At 45.7% G+C, this 19,771-nt stretch overlaps 1 protein-coding gene across 3 annotated transcripts in view; it reads right to left on the bottom strand.

Annotated features, from left to right (window-relative positions):
• FAM135A (family with sequence similarity 135 member A) overlaps positions 1-19,771 on the bottom strand; it is a 212,906-nt gene that overhangs the window by 78,306 nt on the left and 114,829 nt on the right. For all 3 annotated transcript variants that reach the window (XM_082249041.1, XM_082249040.1, XM_082249042.1), the window contains exons 5-7: positions 17,712-17,851; positions 17,563-17,633; positions 59-232 (exon numbers count right to left, since the gene is read on the bottom strand). In XM_082249041.1, coding sequence (XP_082105167.1) covers positions 59-232; positions 17,563-17,633; positions 17,712-17,851 — 385 coding nt within the window. The remainder of the gene's footprint in view (positions 1-58; positions 233-17,562; positions 17,634-17,711; positions 17,852-19,771) is intronic.

The following is a 19,771-nucleotide window of genomic DNA, read 5'->3' as shown; positions in this document are numbered from 1 at the left end:
GCCATTTGGCATAAGTCCAATGAATTTATTTCTCAAATCTACCAAAAAAAAAAGTTACCTGATGAGTGGTTGATGCAAAGCAACCAAAGATCCATGAACTACAACAGATATGACTGAGAGGTGAAAGTAATCAAACATTAAATTGATGTGGTGATGAAGGCCTCTATGTAGGTTAAAGTGCAACTTTAAATTTCGACTACTAATTTGTTGCAAGGCGTTCAGGTCATTTGGTCTGAAAAGAAAAGAAAGATAAAAAAAGTCACAAATAAATGAATACATTGTAAAAGGTACTTTAAGAAAATTAATTCCATGACTGAAAAGCAATAAGATCTAGGGGGGCGGGACAGACTTCAAAACCAGATGACCATATAAACCATCATGTTGGCTTGCTGAGAAAAAAAACCTATTGCTTGGCATGTTTTTGTATACTTTAGTGGCTACAAACTTTCTACCTTTAGCCCCGGTTCACACTTGTGCGTGTGCGGGGTTCGCATGTAATGTCGGAGCGCACTGCTCCGACATTACATGCGATCGGCTGTGCGGTGCGAGTTTAGCCATACAGTTTGTATGGCTAAATTCGCACCGCAGCCGCACCAAACACGCACAGGGACCCTTTTTGGCAGCCGCATCTGGATCGGATCGCACAGCGGTTCACACTTGTGCGATCCGATCCTGTGCGAACTGCACGATCGCACTGCGATATGCGATCAAACTGGGGGTGTCGTTAAGATTACATTGACACCCCCAGCGTATCGCATATGGCAGTGTGAACTGCCGGGGGTGCGTGTGCGATGCGGGAACAGGCTGCGGATTCGCAGCCTTCCCGCACTCGCATAAGTGTGAACCGGACCTTAATACAATGAAAAACATGGAAGTAGTAGACTGTGAAAGTGGAAGAATAAAGGGAAAGAAAGCTGCGCACAAAGAAATTTGATGCTAAAGGCTGCTAGTACAAAGTATATCAAACCCAGAAAATTGTAGAGATGGTACAGCGTGAAAGTGGAAGACCTCTTTTAGCACCCATTCACACTGGCGTGACACGACTTGCTGGAGCGACCTGTGAAGTTGCGGTGCACGGCGTGCGCCGCGACCTCGGCGCGACTTGCACGGACTTCATATCATTGAAGTCAATGCAAGTCGCCTCCAAGTCGCCCCAAAGTAGTACAGGACCCTTTTTCTAAGTCGGAGCGACTTGTGTCGCTCCTATTAGAACGGGTCCTGTACTATTCAATGGCGAGCGACCCACCGCGACTTGTCAGGCATCCAAGTCGCCTGACAAGTCGCGCTAGTGTGAATGGGGTCTTAATGCATAACCCACGTTAGAGCTGTGTTGCCTGCACAGGGATGCAGAGGTGTCTATTGGTATGCACTGGCTGCTCGGACACAGATTCTGCTTCCAGTTTGATATCTGTGTGGGTGTAAACTGTCTGCTTTCAGAGTTGTGCACTCACCCCAATGTCAGAAAGGGAGGTGTGACTGTGTCCATGCAGTTGTTTTATCCTTATTAACATTAAGGGAACTCAATGCACAGCAATGCACGGAACACCTGTGCAGTTAAGCACGGCCCTTGCACGGGAGTACACATTGATATACCCCATGTGAACGAGGCCTTAAAGTCATATCAGATCAATATTCCACTTAACACAACAAGGATACCTACAGAGACTAGGCTGGTGGTACCTGTAACCCAACAGTCACACTTGTTTCCTGGTTTTGGTTTTGTTTAAACACAAATAAATTGATCTGGATAGTATAAACTTTATAATGCCCAGATCACTTTCTCTTGTGTTTAAAGGCCGGTTCACACCACGATTTCTGCATTTCAGATGGGTTTTTCTATGCACATTTACACTGGTTTTTGATGCATTCCAGTGCGTTTTGGTGCATTTTTCTCCCGATTTCTCTTAGGCTCAATTTAGGTATAATTTTGGTGCATTTACATGCATTTTGCTGCATTCCATACAGAAAAAATGCAGCATGTTGTACTTTTACAGATGTAGATAAAAAACGCACTGGATTGCATCTAGAGTGCATCAGCCCTAAATGTACCTGTGTTTACACCAGGTTAGACACATTCAGAGTATCTAATTTGCTTCTGGACACACTGATATCCATTTTCTAGAAGTGTTCCAATCACACCAGAAAACAGTTCAATGTGAGTTGCCCGCACCGTGTTCCAAACACACTGGGTGTGTAATCTGCTGCGGGTGTTAGTAAATTCCTAATTACACCCCAAATGCAGTGTACGTGCCTGCACTAGATTGCATGGTACTGCAGTACTATGCAATCCGGTTGCAGTGCATTTTTAAAAGTGATGCATGCACTACTTTTGGTGTGATCCGTTGTGATTTCAGCCCATTCAAACAAATAGGCTGAACATTGTATCACACTGAATCGCACAGGAACATGCAGCGTGCTCCTGTGTGATTCCAGTGTGAATTAGCACTAAGGGCTCATTCTCATTTACACCAAAACACGGTGTGGAAAACCCCTGTTTTGTGCAAGTTCCTGGGCTGCATTCAAGACGCTCTGGGTGTGCAATCTGCTGCGGGTGAATCCTAACGACAACCCAAATGCAGTGTGTTTGGCTGCATCAGGCTGCATGTTACTGCAGAGTGTTTTTGAAAAAGTAGTGCATGCACTACTTTTGGTGTGATCCAGTGTGATTTCAGCCAATTCAAATGAACGCAGACCGATTCATACGTGAAATGGCCATACAATCAAAAAACTTAAATGTGCCTAAACAAATGCACAGTGTGATTTATACCATATAAAATCATTAAATGTTTTAATAAGCATTTATAAATGTTCTAGAAAAGCACAAACACATGTATGTCACTGCCAGTGTAAATGAGGCCTTAACCATTTGAAGACTGCACAATCTGTCTGTCCTGTACTTAGAGCTCATGCCCACAGGCGTACAGTACTCTGCATTCAGGAATTTAGACAGATCTGAATGCAGGATTTTTTGGACCTCTGTACACTTGTCCATCTAGCTGCACAGCATAAATCTGTGAAAACCAAAAACGGAAATTTGCATTTGAGAAATGGAGTATGGGGCGTATTTTATGCTGAGAACATGTTTTGTGGTAATAGTTACATGTACAGTGCAAATGTGCTGGCATGTATATATATCACTACTGACTACACATTTCTTATGTTTACATGTCAGCCTTGAACAGCGGCCATAGTCTGGAGGGTACATTCGCGCTGCACACAAGTAAATGCTAGCACAAATGTTACATACAGTGCACAGACAAGATTCTACATAAGATCTTGCTGTCAGCATTTAATAACTCAACATGCTGGATTGTCCTGCAGGAGATTCCTGCATCCACATTGCTTGTGTGAAAGCAGGAATTTCTTTTTTTTTTTTTCAACCCACTGGTTGAAAAAACAAAAAAAACAAAAAAAAACACCTCCCGTGTATACCCAGCATAACTGGCTGGATCACTAGATGAAAATAAAGGAAAGAAAATGAATGCAGCCACCACATCTAAGAACTATTAAGCTGAAATATAATAAAGGTTTGCTTTTGTGTTTTTAATCCTGCTTGACAAGTAAAAAGTTGGATCTGTATAAACTCCACATCATGTGGGATGAAATATTCCAAGAGTACATAGACGCTGAGTGATGTCCATACCCACTAGATGTGGATATGGATAGTCATGGTTATAGTCCACAAACTGTCCAAAGCCTGTTAGGATTTAAAGCACCAACAGACACCTATGCAGGAGCCTGCAAGAAAATCTTCCAAAAAATGTACAGGTAATGTTTTTTTAATAGATGAACATATATCAGAGCACTCTGTGAAGCAAACCATAATGCATCAATGAGTAACAAAATAAGCATTGCTTGTAAATAGTTGTGAACTCAATATATCCTTGATATGATTTGTCCATGGTCAGTCAAATACTGTACATACTAATGTATTTTAATCTAAATATATCCAATGATCCCATATATCTTGCAATGCTAAATCCATGGACAGGCGAACAACAGTCTAGACCAGGGGTCTCCAAACTATGGCCCTCCAGTTGTTCAGGAACTACAATTCCTATCCTATCATGTTTGTGAATGTCAGTGTTTTACAATGCATCATGGGACGTGTAGTTCCGCAACAGCTGGAGGGCCGCAGTTTGAAGATACCTGGTCTAGACTGTAGACAAGTCAATAGACTTCAGCAAGAGTATCTGTGCCTTACTTGAGTCCCCAGCCATTTATCTCAATAAATATCCTGGAGACTCAGAGTTGTTCTTTTTTCTTTTCAGCAATATCTCAGTTCCACATCATTTTGGCCATTTGTAGTCTACCCTAATGTTTTTCTTTAACTTGGTAGCAGTTTTATATACATACATTTTAATTTCCTTGACTTTACTTGGGAAAAAAAATAAAAAGATGTTTGAAAAAAAATAAACAAACATTTTCCTGTATTTATTTTCCGATGAAAAGTGAATGAGTGTGTTTTAAGTCATCCTTTATTCTCCTTCAATGCTACAATGTGATGCATACAGAGGAAAAAACTGTTTGCATAAATTGCTATTCATATTGGGAACGCTAAAAATTAGAATCACCTTGTTCTGACTTATGTGAGCATTTCAAGCTTGTGCAGTAAATACAAATGTTATTCAGATCATCTGACAACATTGTTGCGATCCTGGAGATTCACTTTGTGAGGGAATATTATACACATACACACACATTATATATGCATGCACATACGTATATACACATACACACACACACACACACACACACACACACACACACACACTATATACAACAGCTCTAGTAGTGCAGGTGTGGGCTCACAAAAGCGGCCGAGTCTGAGCGACATTATAAAATGGAACTAGGATAAATATCTGTTGTCTATGCACGGTGGAAAAATGACACCTGGGATCTAAGTGGTTAAATGGTGTGAGTCAGAGACACCATTGACCTCTAACCACTAACTCAATATATCCTTTGCACACTAGGTATGATAGAGTGCAGTGGGAGGAGATGTTGAGGGCTTTGTTGCCAGAGAATGTTTAAACAGTAAATGGGGTATATTAGCAGAGATCATTTTTGAACCAAGGGCAGAGATTCGGATCGGTGTCTTGAAAAAGTGGGGAAATGCACTGGAAATTGAGAGTTTGACACACATGTGCTGGGGATTGAGCAATGAAGGGTTATTAGACATGTGCTTTGGACTGGCCAATGAGTGGGTAATGTACATAAGAAAGACTGGGTCTTGGAATTGCAACCTACGTTCTTGGGTCTGCCCCCTGAGGGGTTGCTATGCATGCACTTGGTACTTTGGTTAATAAACATGCACTGGGGATTGAGCACTGAGGAGATAAGGCACATGGACTGCGAAGTAAAATTTTTTAATTTTTTTCTTACTGTAAAATACTTTTCTCTGATGTTCATTGACGGACACAGCTCCAGAATCTTCTTGACCATTGGGTTATGCTACCCCCTACAGGAGTAGGGCACTAGGCAGGAAAAAGCTTTACCACGCCTATGGGGCAGTCCCAGGGGGTATACGCCTACCTCGGGCTATAGGCATTCAGTTTAGTTGCAAGCAGTGTCAGAAGAAAAATAACCCAACTCAATAGGGGTGGGTGCTGTGTCCGTCAATGATCATCAGAGAAAAGGATTTTGCGGTAAGACAAAAATCCAATTTTCTCTTTCGTTCACTGACAGACACAGTTCCAGAATCTTCTTGACCACTGGGATGTCCCAAAGCAGTGTCAAACATGAGGGGTTGGAAAAAACAGAACTGAAAAAAATTCCCAAAAGGCTAAACCTAGCCAACCAGGTAACAGAGCTCAACCAGGAACAACTGGAGCACACCTGGAAAAATACACACCCTCAAAGAGGACTAATCCTCTCAACAGCGACCTGCAAAACGTTGCGACCAGAAGCAGCATCCGCAGATGCCAGCACATTATTTTATAAAATTTTGTGAAAGTGTGCACAGATGACCAGGTGGCCGCCTTGCCAACCCGCAAAACTGACGCTTGATGGTGGGAGGCACTAAGCGCCCATGTAGAATGCGCCTTAACAGGGAAGCAGAGAAACCTGATCCTTGATAGAATAAGCCTGCACCAGTGCTTGTCTTGTCCATCTGGAAATGGTCATGGCAGACGCAACCAAGCCTTTGCGAGGTCCATCCGTAAGGACAAATAGTAAGGAAATAGTAAGGCAAATTTCCTAAACGGTTGCTGAAAGGTACACCTTGATTGCCCAACCCACATCCAGAGAGTGCAAGGCATTCTCCTTAAGATGTTTAGGCTTAGTACACCGGGAAGGCAACACAAGGTCTTCATTCAGATGGAAACCAGAAACAACCTTTGGAAGGAATGACTGACAAGGGTGAAGCACCACTTTATCTTGTGAACCACCAGGTAAGGTGAACGACAAAACAATGCCAGTATATTTTCGAAAGGCAGGTACCGGAGAACCGACAGCAGCAAATTGAGATCCCATGGAGCCAACGGAGACCGTACTGGGGGAGCCAAGTGGTGAAGCCCCTGAATAAAGGTGCAAACCAAAGAATGGGTAGCCAAAGGAGGGTAAAAGAAGACTGCCAAGGCTGAAAACCTGTCCCTTGACGGTACCCAAGGCCAGGTGCTGCTCAATACCTCGTTGAAGGAATGCCAAAATCCGAGCCACTGAAAGGGGATGGGGATAAACCCAAGAGACTCACATCACACAATGAACGTCTTCCAATCGCAATGGTAAAACCTTCCTAGAGGTAGGTTTTCTAGCCTTTTACAAACGTGGGAATCACAGATTTAGACAACCCCCTATGCTTTAACAACTGGCTTTTAACAGTCAAGCCGTTAAAGCCAGCAACTGTAAAGCAGGATGGAAGATTGGCTCTTGGGCCAATAGATCTTCTCTGAGAGGAAGTCTCCAAGGGGCATTGGCGACCAGCCGTACCAGATCGGCGTACCAAGACCGGTGAGGCCAGTCTGGAGCCACTAGGATGACTGGATCCCTTCTGCCTTGATCCTTCGCAGGAGACTCAGCAGAAGTTTTAGCGGGGAAAAGGCGGATATTAGAAGATATTGGCCCCAAGAAGACACCAATGCATCTGTGACATCGGCCAGAGGATCCCGAGACCTTGCCTCAATTCTATGTACCTTCCCTTTGAGAAGAAAGGCCAACAGGTCCACCTCAGGAGTTCCCCACTGGAGAAACCGCCGAACGTTCTGGTGCCCTGTCGGTGAATGACATGCGCCATGGTTGTGGCATAGCCTGATTGAATCCTTATCTGGGACTCCTGAAGGTGAATTGTCCAAAGAGCCAGACAAATCTCATCACCCGCAGTTCCAGTATATTGATCGGTAGTCTTGACTCCCCCAGAGTCCAGACCCCTTGAGCAAATACGCGCCCAAAACGCCTCCCCACCCGGACAGGCTGGCAACCACAGGGACCACCATCCAGTACAGGGGAAAAAAGGATTTGCCCTGTCGAAGCACCGGAGAGCATAGCCATCATATCAGGGACCCTCTCGAATCCTGGCTCCACAGGAACAGATTATCTAGAGACTGGATCCTTGTCCCATCCTTGTCCCACTTGGCAAGAATCTCCCTTTGCAGAGGCTCAAGTGGAACTGTGCAAACAGAACCGCTTCAAAGGTAGACATCATCATCAGGCACAGCACCCACATGCAAGTCCTGAAAGAAGACTGCTGAACAACAGGACCTGAGTCGCATCCTGCAGCTGTGGAGTTTTTTTTTATTTTCCCCTGGAAAAACACCCTGGCTAAAACAGAGTTCAGAGTCAGACCCAGATAGTCCAACTTGGTGGACAGAACCAAAGCAGATTCTTGGAAGTTCAATTTCCAAACCAAACTCCTACTGTGTCCGTGCAGTAATTTCCAGGTTGTCCTTTAGAGCAGTCGGAGACTCTGCTCGCGGAAGATAGTCCAGGTACCCAGTACCGAAATCCCCCGCTGCGGCTACAATGCCAACACCGGGGCCAACCCTTTTGTTAATACCCGAGGAGCTGAGGCAAGACCAAAGGGTAATGCCATGAATTAATCATGCTCCTCACCCACGGCAAGCGGAGAAAACGCTGATAACCGACATTTACTGGAATATGAAGGTAAGCGTCCTTTGATGTGGGAATGCCACTACTGTACGAATGGACTTCATTCAACTACTGTGCCCACATAAGCAGTTCAAAGCCTCGAGGTCCACGATTGGACATATCTTGACTACCTTCCTGGGAAATGTAAACAGGTTTGACTAGAAACCTTGAAAACGTTCCGATCTTGGACCCAGACCCACAGTGACTCTAGAGGGGCTGAGGAGGAGTGGAATCTGGGGCCCCCACCATCCCAGTGAGGGGCCCACGTCCACCCCAAAACCCTCAAGGGGGACAACCACTTACCATACTGTGGAACTGGGTGGGCACTGCTCCGGAAAGATCACCTTTCCACCGGAATGGGGGTGCCGTCGGCCAGGAGGAGCATTATGACTCAGGCCGCGACCAGGTCATATGCATCTTCGCAAGACGTTTAACTCGCAGGCCAGCCTCTTTCCAGTGTGGCTACGTCGCGGCCGACCTAGCGCGGAGCTGAGGCCTGCTGGCCGGACTGGAGAGACCTTAAGGATCTAGAATTTCAAGTTTGTCGCCCAGTCCAGTAGTTGATTGTAGTTCTCACAGGAACAGAGAATAATAAAAGAGGAAAAAAATTACATTTAAAAAAGGAAAAAAAGCTAGGATCAGAGATCCCAGCAAGGAACTAGGTCCTTACTCCTGACAAGGCAGAAAATAAAAAAAAGTGGGAGTATATCCTCTGGATTGCCCCATAGGTGTGCTAAAGCTTTTTCCTGCCTAGTGTTCTACTCTTGTAGGAAGCAGCAAAACCCAATGGTCAAGAAGATTCTGGAGCGGTGTCCGTCAATGAACAAAAGAGAGAAAAAAAAAAAACATGGACAGACGCAATAGACTACTGTCTTTTTTCTGCCATCACTTTTCCATGCTTCTAGGGATTAATATGCACATGGCTTGAGTAGTGAGCACTGAAAAGTTATCATATATGTACTAAGGAATGAGTGCGGAGGGGTTAACATTGATGAGCTAGAAACAGGGAACTAAGGGGGTTAATGCTCATATTCTTTGGAAAGATCACTGAGGGGTTAATCCACATACACTCTCAGGCTAGCTCTTCAAGCTAATTGAGGGGAAATAACCCATATGGTGCATAAAGGTCACCAAGGAATCAAAGCTCCTAAACTTGGGAAAAAGGTGACTGAGGGGCTACACACCTTCTGTGGGGGCTGATCACTGAGGGGCTAATGTACATAATCTGATGGTATATAAACTATCCAGAAAGCTCAGTGTACACGTCTATCTAGCGGCAAGCACAGATACTGGTAAAGTAAGATGCGTGTGCCGGGGGCAAATTACAGGGCAAAAAAACAATTTGTGTCCTATACTACACACACAACTGGACCACACACTTTTAAATGCAAGCCAACATCCGGCGTTCTCTCACAGGTACAGAAACATTCCTTCTGAAGAGATGGGGGGGGGGGGGGGGGGGCAGAGTGCTGTCTGAGCAATAAGCCTCCAAAGGATGTCTGGGTTCAGTGAGCAATGTCTGTGAGGAGGACATGAACAGGGTTTAATATGCAATTTGTATGGTGGGAGTATGGGTAATATTCAGAGAGGAGTCTATGGAGGGAAACTAGAGACTGTAGACTGTGATACCGAAGGACTGACGTGTGCTCGGAGTGGAATCTCACTGAGGAAAAGCCAATGCGTGTGGTCAGGGTGGGGTCTCACTGCTAGAGAACACCCTGTTCAGCTACATTTCAGACTGGAGGCATAATCCTTCAGTGACAAATGACAAGTGGAAATAAAGTCTTAAACAGGCCATACACAGTGCAGATTTCTTTCCTGCAACAACGGGAAAGCTGTCCCTGCTGGGAGAAGACCGTGTTTATTGCTAGCAGCTATAGCACCTGCTTGCATTCTTTGCAAGGGAATCTGGCAGGCTGGCTGTACCAAAGTTGATCAATCGATCAATCAGCTTGGTACATAGCCTGCTCAACACTGCTTCAAATCTCAGCTGGTTCCTGCTGAACCGGCCGAGATTTGAACTATGTATGGCTGGTCTAAGATGATTAAGGAAAGAAAAAGATTGGTAACCAATGTGAGTGGACCAGTGGTGTCAAGTTTTGTTATATCCCAAAGACGGAAACTTGTTGCTGCAGAAAACCTAAGGAAATACGAGTAATTTAGGTTGCTTTCACACAAAGGAACCAATCAGGTCCGCCTGTCAGTTTTTCAGGCGGACCTGATCGAACCCTCCATTCGGCCCTATGAACCAGCAGGTGTAAGCAGACTTGTGTCCTTTAAAAATGTGCAAAAAAGCTATCAGCGCAGTTATGTGAAATAAATAGAGAAAACATTTTTTTGAAAAAAATATATCCAGCAGCCACCACCAGATAGTGTTATCCACTTCCACAATATAAGTAATTGAAAATAAACAGGTGCTGCGCCAGAAAAATTAATTGTGAATATGTAAAAAAATAATGTGTATAATGACAATATGTGTAAATAATAAGCAAACTCAATGACCTTAAATCATAAGTGCTTCCCAATATCACACAAAAAAATCAAAAAATAAATGTCAATAAATCAATATGTGCATACACTCAAAATCATGAAATTAAATGTCCATAAATAGGTGCATTCCAATCCTCAAAGTAATGGCCACCACAAAAGTGATTAATATATGGTATTGTGCTTCACTCCACTGCCACCAGAGATCAAAGCCTCTCACCTTAAGATTTGACCCAGAACACAGTCAAAAAAATGGATTTTTGTAAGAACTTACCGTAAAATCCTTTTCTCTTAAGCTCATTGACAGACGTAGTCTTCTTGATTCTCAAGAGCTGGGTTATGTTGTCTCCGCAGGAGTAGGACTAGGCAGAATGACAAAATGTTCTGGCTCCACCCTAGGGGGCAGTCCCTGAGGGTATATCCTCCCTCTCTCTGCTACAGGGAATCAGTTCTGTTTAAAGCAGTACAGAGAAATTAACCCAACCCAACTCAATGATAGAGGGGCGGGTACTACGTCTGTCAATGAGCTTAAGAGAAAAGGATTTTACGGTAAGTTCTTACAAAAATCCATTTTTCTCTATCGCTCATTGACAGACGTAGTCTTCTTGATTCTCAAGAGCTGGGACATCCAGAAGCAGTGCCACAAATGAGGGGTGGGATTGACTAAATCAAATCCAATCTAGTAGGCCCAACCGGTGCCAAACTAGAAGTTTTAAAGGCTCATTATAAACAAAGAATGAGACTAAAGAAAAATTTTCCAACGGAAAAAACCCTCGAGGTAGACCACTGGTCTCCTCAAATTGCGGCCTGCAAAACCTTGCGGCCAAATGAGGCATCAGACGATGCCATTACATCAACTTTATAATGTTTAGAGAAGGTATGCACCGACGACCAGGTAGCCGCCTTGCACACCTGGACCACTGACGCCTGATGGCGAAAGGCCCATGACGCACTAAGTGCCCGAGTGGAGTGCGCCTTAACAGGGAACGGGGGCTCCCGACCCTTAATAGAATAAGCCTGCACTACCGTCTGTCTGATCCATCTGGAAATGGTCGCGGCAGATGCAGGCAACCCCTTTTTGGGTCCATCTGGGATCACAAAAAGTGAATCCGTCTTGCGAAACGAGTCTGTCGTTTTCAAGTATACCCTGATCGCCCGGACCACATCCAAGGAGTGCAAAGCAAATTCCCGAGGATGACTGGGCTTAGGACACAGGGAAGGTAATACAATTTCTTCATTCAGATGAAATTCTGAAACTACTTTTGGTAGGAAGGATGGATTCGGACGAAGAACCACCTTATCTCTATGAACCACCAGATATGGTGAACGACAAGATAATGCGGCCAGTTCTGACACCCTGCGTGCAGAAGTAATAGCCACCAAGAAGACCACCTTCTGGGACAACGTGGGTAGAGGAATCTCCCTAATATCTTCAAAGGGAGGTTTCTGAAGAACCGACAACACTAAATTAAGATCCCAGGGGGGTAACGGCGCGTGCACTGGCGGAGCCAGATGTCGCACCCCCTGGATGAAATTCCGCACCAAGGAATGAGTAGCCAAAGGCTTCTGAAAGAAGATGGCTAATGCTGAGACCTGACCCTTGATAGTACTCAAGGCCAGTTTCTGCTCAACCCCCTGTTGCAGAAAAGCTAATATTCGACTAATCGAATAAGACCGAGGACGGAACCCCAAAGGTTCACACCATGCAATGTAGGACTTCCATGTGCGATGATAAATCTTTCTGGAAGTCGCTTTCCTTGCTTCAACTAGAGTAGGAATAACTGAAGCTGACAATCCCTTGTCCTTCAGCACCTGGGTCTCAATAGCCAGGCCGTTAAAGCCAGCGATCGTAAAGCAGGATGGAAGATCGGTCCCTGAGACAGTAGATCCTCTCTGAGAGGAAGTCTCCACGGGACGTCCGCCACCAGTCTGACCATGTCGGCATACCAAGCTCGACGAGGCCAGTCCGGAGCTACCAGGATTACTGGGATTCCTTCCTCCTCTACCCTGCGAAGAAGTCTTGGCAGTAACGCGAGAGGAGGGAAGGCATATATTAGCTGGTATTGCCCCCACGGGGCGATCAGTGCGTCTGCGGTTTGTGCTAGAGGATCGCGGGAGCGAGCCACGAATCTCTGAACTTTCCTGTTGAATCGTGATGCCAACAGATCCACATCCGGGGTGCCCCACCGAAGGCACAACTGGTGGAAAACGTCTGGATGGAGGGACCATTCCCCCTGATCCAGGGTCTGACGGCTGAGATAATCTGCCTGCCAATTCTCCACCCCCGGAATGAACACCGCAGAGATTGCTGGAACAAATCGTTCCGCCCAGCGAAGAATGCAAGCCACTTCTTTGGCCGCTCGGACACTCTTGGTGCCCCCCTGGTGATTGACATAAGCCACGGCCGTGGCATTGTCCGACTGGATCCGAACCGGGCTGCCCTGGAGCTGCTCGGTCCAGTGAATCAGACAAAGTCTGATCGCTCTCAGTTCCAATACATTTATCGGTAATCTGGATTCTTCCGGGGACCAAAGTCCCTGGGCAGATAATTGACCGAGAATTCCTCCCCATCCGGATAGACTGGCATCCGTGGTCACTCTCATCCAATATATTGGCAGAAATGACTTTCCCTGGCTGAGCATTGGAGACCGAAGCCACCAAACCAGAGACTCTCTGGTCTGTTTGCTCAATCGTATCTGATTGTCCAGGGATTCCGGATTCCGATTCCATCTGAGGAGAATCTCTTGCTGAAGAATTCGGGTATGGGACTGGGCAAATGGGACTGCTTCGAATGAAGCCACCATCAACCCCAGAACCCTCATGCAAGTCCGAAGGGAAGACCAGCTGTTGGACAGTAACAACTGGACTGCTGATTGAATCTTTCGAAGCTTCCCTACCGGAAGAAACACTCTTGTCCTGACTGTGTCTAGAATTAGACCCAGATATTCGAGCCTCTGGGTGGGAACCAGAAAAGACTTTTGCTGGTTCACCAGCCACCCGAATTCCTGTAAAGAAATCATAGTAATTTCTATGTTTTGTAGCAAGGTCTGAGGAGACTCTGCATGAAGCAGAAGGTCGTCTAGGTAACCTAGAATCGATATACCTCTTTGGCGCAGAAGTGCCAACATAGGGGCCAACACTTTTGTGAAGACCCGCGGAGCCGTGGCGAGACCGAAAGGTAACGCCACAAACTGATAGTGGTTCTCCTCTACGGAAAAGCGTAGAAAACGCTGATGTCCTGCGAAAATGGGAATGTGAAGATAGGCGTCCTTGATGTCTATGGACGCTAAGACATCCCCTGGATGCAGGAAGGCTGCTACCGTGCGAATGGACTCCATTCTGAATCTTCTTATGTTGACGAAAGAATTGAGTGCTCTTAAGTCCAGAATTGGACGCACTTTGCCCTCTTTCCTGGGTATTGTAAACAGGTTTGAATAAAACCCTTGAAACCGTTCTGTCCAAGGAACGTGGTCTATCACTCCTTGTTGTAGTAGATCTGTGACTGCTCTCCGCAGATCTTCTAGACGATCCGGAGATAGTCGGATATTGGAAGGGAAGAATCGCGCCGGTGGGAGAGATCGAAACTCGATCTTGTACCCTGACTTTATGACTTCGCAAACCCATTTGTCCGGGATTCTGGAAAGCCATGGATCCGGGAACCGGCGAAGACGTCCCCCCACCCCAGTTATGGGTGGGGGCGCACCTTCAGGCTTTGGATGGTTTATCTTCAGGTCTGGAGGGGGCGGGCTTTTGCTTGCCCGACCAACGACCCCTGACGCCTCCTGTAGGAACCTTGGAGGACTTAGTTTTTTCACCCGCTGGACGAAAAAACCTCTTGTGAGCAGAAAAAGAAGGCCCTCGTCTTTGACGAGTTCCTCTACCTTTAAAATTTTGCGGTAAAAAGGTGCTTTTTCCACCGGTGAGATCCTTAATGATCTCATCTAAGTTGGCTCCAAATAGACGTTCTCCTGAAAAGGGGATATTAGCCAATGCTTTTTTGGAACCTTGGTCGGCTATCCAACCTTTTAGCCACAGTGTACGCCTGAGAACCACTGCTGAGACTGATGCTCGCGCCATTAATGGAGTGGCGTCTAACGCCGCATCACATACAAACTGTAACCCCTGTATCATTTGTTCCAACAAATCTGATACCGCCTGAGGGACTTCATCTAAGTCCCGGCGTAACCACTTGGTCCATTCAGTTACAGCCTGCGAAACCAAACCAATAGCAATTATTGGCCTGAAAGCTGATCCAATCAAGGAAAACATGGTGCGAGACATAGCTTCTATCTTGCGATCCACTGGATCTTTAAAAGACGGAGCGTCTTCTAAAGGAATAACCGTGGCTTTATTCAATCTAGCGATTGGTGAATCCACCACAGGTGGTTCTGTCCATTTCTTAATAAGGGTTTCCTCAAACGGATAACGCCTGTCAATGCGTTTGGAAATATTAAAAGTGCGTTTTGGCAGACGCCATTCTTCATCGATTGGATTGCCAAAACATTTGGGCAATGGAAAAACCTTTGCCACTTTGATGCGCTTTTTAGTCCCAAAAGGGATCTCAGTTTCAGCTATTTCTGATGGAATACCCTGTAACCTTAAAGTCTCTTGAACAGATACAATGAGTGCGTTTACCAACGCTTCCTCTCGGGCTATGGCGGATGCCGAAACATCCTCCTCACTGTCTGAAGAGACAGGACCCGAGACACCAATACCAGATGAAGTACCTGCAACTGCAGAAATAGGCTCAGAGTCTGAATCCGAGGTCTCAGATAATAAGGGGTTAGGCGGGGGTCGCTTTCTTGCGCCCTGTCCCTGACAAGCCACTTCCACCCGGGACACAAAAGTTTCCATAATGGCTGACAAAGATTCAACTGTCAATGGGGTGCTGGAGGATCCCGCAGACCCCTCGAGGGGATCCGGAGGAGATACATGAGTGGCAGGGTCCATGTTAATACAGGACACTTTTGCCAGCAATAAACAAAAAACTTTTTTTTTTTTTTGTGTGTCTCCCCCTAGCGCAATAGCGCCCCTCAGAGTACCTGCTTCTCGATCCCAGAGAGAGAGAGAGGGACCCCCAAGGCTCACCAACCGATGCAGTGCAGTTTCCAACAAACTGCAGCCAGCGTCTGTCTTACACAGACTGGAAGGAGCTGTTTGCTTTTTCCCGGGCAGAAGGCGTGGCTCCGCCCCCTGTGTACGCCTTCCGGCGTTCCCAGCCCTCCACGAGGAAGCTGGGCTCACAAAACATGGCCGCCCCCATAGAAGAGACATAAGACTCCAAAAACATGGCGGCCGGCGTGACCTGAGGACATACATGCATACGGTCTACGGCAAAATGGCGGCGGACCGCCGATATCGTCTTCCCAGCACATCCACCTGCACTCTGCTGAGAGGTGACATATGGATCTACAGAGATACACTGCACATAAGGTAGGATTATACCTCCTATGTTTGCTGTAATGTTACAGTCTGCTGGGTAGAGTGTTAGCTCTTGAACCGAGTCCACTTCCCACAAACACATGCTGTATTACAAGGGGGACTTGTAAGTGTCAGATATATACTGACCATATATGGAGGGGCCCATAATATATACTGCCTCATAAATGAGGAAAAAAGGGAACGTTTACTCACCATACCGAACTGACAGGCACCCTCTCTTCATAATACCCTCTCCACCGAGGTGGGGGTTTGTGGACGCCTCGACTCTCTGGTCCTGGCGTCCAAGCGAGCTTTTAACTCGCAAAGTCAGTCCCTTTACTGGGACTCCGTCGCGGCCGACTCAGCGCACTGGTCTGCACGCGCTTTTAGGCAGAAACCGGGGTGACCACTGGATCTCACATCCAGCCCGTCGCCCGGCCCCGCATACTTACTTGAATATGTCGCGGCCGACCAAGCGCAATGCCTGGTCTGCACGCGCTCGTAGGCCGGCTGGGGTGACCACAAGTGTCGCCCAGTCCGGCATTTTTGCTTGAAGATCTCACAGGAAAAAAACACTGGAGAAAACTACCTAAAAAATGTCTTTTTCTTAAAGAAAAAAAGTCTTGCCAGGACCAAAAGATCCCAGCAAGGAACTTAGGTCCTTACTCCTGACTAGACAGAAAAAAACTGATTCCCTGTAGCAGAGAGAGGGAGGATATACCCTCAGGGACTGCCCCCTAGGGTGGAGCCAGAACATTTTGTCATTCTGCCTAGTCCTACTCCTGCGGAGACAACATAACCCAGCTCTTGAGAATCAAGAAGACTACGTCTGTCAATGAGCGATAGAGAAACAGCTTTTTACCCCTCTGGGGTTACAGGCAGATGTCACCAAATGGTAAGGAGGTCTCAGACGGATGCACCTGTGCATCCGTCTGAGACCTCCTTACCATTTGGTGACATCTGCCTGTGACCCCAGAGGGGTAAAAAAACTGTTTTTGACTCAGTGTTCTGGGTCAAATCTTAAGGTGAGAGGCTTTGATTTCTGGTGGTGGTGGAGTGAAGCACAATGCCATATACTGTATTAATCACTTCTGTGGTGGCCATTACTTTGAGGATTGGAATGCACCTATTTATGGACATTTAATTTCATGATTTTGAGTGTATGCACATATTGATTTATTGACATTTATTTTTTGATTTTTTTGTGTGATATTAGGAAGCACTTATGATTTAAGGTCATTGAGTTTGCTTATTATTTACACATTGTGTCCGTTTAAACCCACCTATATTCAAACCTATCCGGTCTGCAAGAAAAGAAAAGGAAAGAGGATCTGTCCCCCCCTCCGTCTAGGTGGAGCGGATTGGAGGGCAGTCGGTCGTAAATGGACTATGGAGTTTGTTTATTCCCAACAGCCCATAGAGCTCGCTCTGCTCTGATCAGCAGGGGAACAGTGGACAGATCCACCCCATGTGAATGCAGCCTTTCATGTACAAGCATGTAGATCACAGTGTTGTCTGGTGAATAAAATATTGCATGCAAATCTGGCATATTTTTTTTTTTTCACTTACGAATAATCTGTGTCTGTGAAATACAGGTCAATGGAAAGTTGAAACATCATCTCATTTAATGTTTCCTCAATCTGTAAATACAGAAAATGATTAAATATTGGTAGCTACGTTGAATGACTAATGGACTTGGTCATGTGTAATACCATTACCTTCCTTTCATCCAGAAGCATCTTGATTTTAAAATTCATTACATCATTAACTGCAACCTCTTCATTTTTGTATAAAATTTGAAAGATTTTACTGCAGACTACAGTATCTTGCACTGAAGCTGGAAAGGCTAGATCATCACCTAAACAAAAAAAAAAAAAAAAAAAAAAAAGAAGAACCAGAAGACATGAAAATGGCACTTGAAAAAATTCACTGCAAATAAAATGAGACATAAATAACACAAAGACATTATTTACATCAGAGGGTTAAAGTTTGGGGTGGACGCAAAAGAGGGATTAACCTAACCTGTAAAACAAGTTAATGATCTAGATTTACACACACACACACCGCTAATCTATGCAGTTCTTTACATACAGTACATTTATATCAGTTCCTGCCCTCAAGGAGCTTACAATCCTAGGTGCCTTTCTTACATTGAGAACTGTGGTGCTAAGCAAATATCAATATTCACATAAAAAAATGTGCAAAAACCCGAAGGACATAGCCAATGCCTTTGCGACGTATTATCAGTCGCTGTATGACCATCCCACTACACCCCAACCAACGCCTGAGGTCATTAACAACTTCTTGTCTAACGCCAAATTGCCATCCCTATCTGCAGACCAACTCCATTCCATCTCGCAGCCCATTACCTCTCAAGAAATATGTTCTGTTATAGCAAAACTCCCAAATAACAAATCTCCGGGCAAGGACGGGTTTTCTAATGAATATTACAAACGCTTTTCAACTGAACTAGCACCTCACCTGCAGTCTGTCTTCGCTCTTGCCTCTTCCAACGCTTCAAATCCCTCTGACATGCTACGAGCTGTCATAGTTACTATTCCCAAACCGGACAAAGAACCTTCCCTCCCTGCAAATTATAGACCCATATCTCTCCTAAATACCGAGATCAGATTTATGCCAAGGTATTAACCCTTAGACTCCAGACGATGCTCCCCTATCTCATACACCCTGATCAGGTTGGCTTTGTCCCTGGCCGACAAGCCCCAGATGGCATTAGACGTCTCCTCAATTTGATCTCCCATGCTGGACCCTCTCGGACTCCTCCTCTGCTTCTTTCCTTGGATGCGGAGGTGTTCGTCAGGGTCCACTGGGGCTACCTCCAAAGAGTACTTGAAACATTTAGCGTCCGTGACTGGATGCAGTCTGCTAGCCTATCCCTGTACTCTAACCCGTCCGCTACGGTACTCACCTCTGGCATCCACTCAAAACCCATACATTTTACAAATGGCACTCGACAGGGTTGCCCACTCTCGCCCATCATTTTTACCCTTCTTATGGAACCTCTGGCCCAAAGAATCTGCTCCGACCCCCGTATCACTGGCATCCACATAAATGGCCTGGAGCACAAAATCAGTCTCTTTGCAGATGATGTCCTACTCCTCTTATCAAATCCTGCTTTGTCCCTCCCACACACTTACGACCTCTTGCGGGACTTTAGTGAAGCTTCCTACTACAAGCTCAATGCTAGCAAGTCCCAAATTCTCGGTTTGCATATATCCCACTCGCTCCAATCCACGCTGGCCAAACCGTTTCCCTTTACGTGGGCCTCACATTCCTTGAGTTATTTGGGCATTAAATTGACATCCCATACCTCCCAGCTATATGACCATAACTTCAAACCCTTCTTGGACTCCCTGCCTCAACTTCTCAACTCTTTAAAAACCCAGGAACTCTCTACCACAGGTAAAATAGCCGCTTTTAAATTGTTGATCCTCCCTAAACTGATGTATTTATTTCGCACCTTGATAATTCCCTTACCACGGCGCTTTTTCACAATGGTTCAAACATTACTTACTAAATTTATTTGGAACCACAAGCCTTCCAGGTGTTCTCTGCACACGATGACTAGACACAGGACTTCAGGTGGCATGGGTGTACCGGATATTCGTGCCTATTACAAGGCCTGCGTCCTCGACCAACTTAAATATTGGTGGACTGTCACCCCCCATAAAACCTGGACCCACATAGAAGGCGCTATGCTTCCCCATAAAGACTTGAAACTAACCCTTATCGCCATCAAATTGGGGGCCACCCCCCC

The sequence above is a fragment of the Pelophylax lessonae genome (genome assembly GCF_965119305.1).
Source record: "Pelophylax lessonae genome assembly, chromosome: 3".
Classification (NCBI taxonomy): domain Eukaryota; kingdom Metazoa; phylum Chordata; class Amphibia; order Anura; family Ranidae; genus Pelophylax; species Pelophylax lessonae.
Note: the sequence above shows the minus strand (reverse complement) of the source record. Positions and strands in the feature narration are given on the sequence as shown.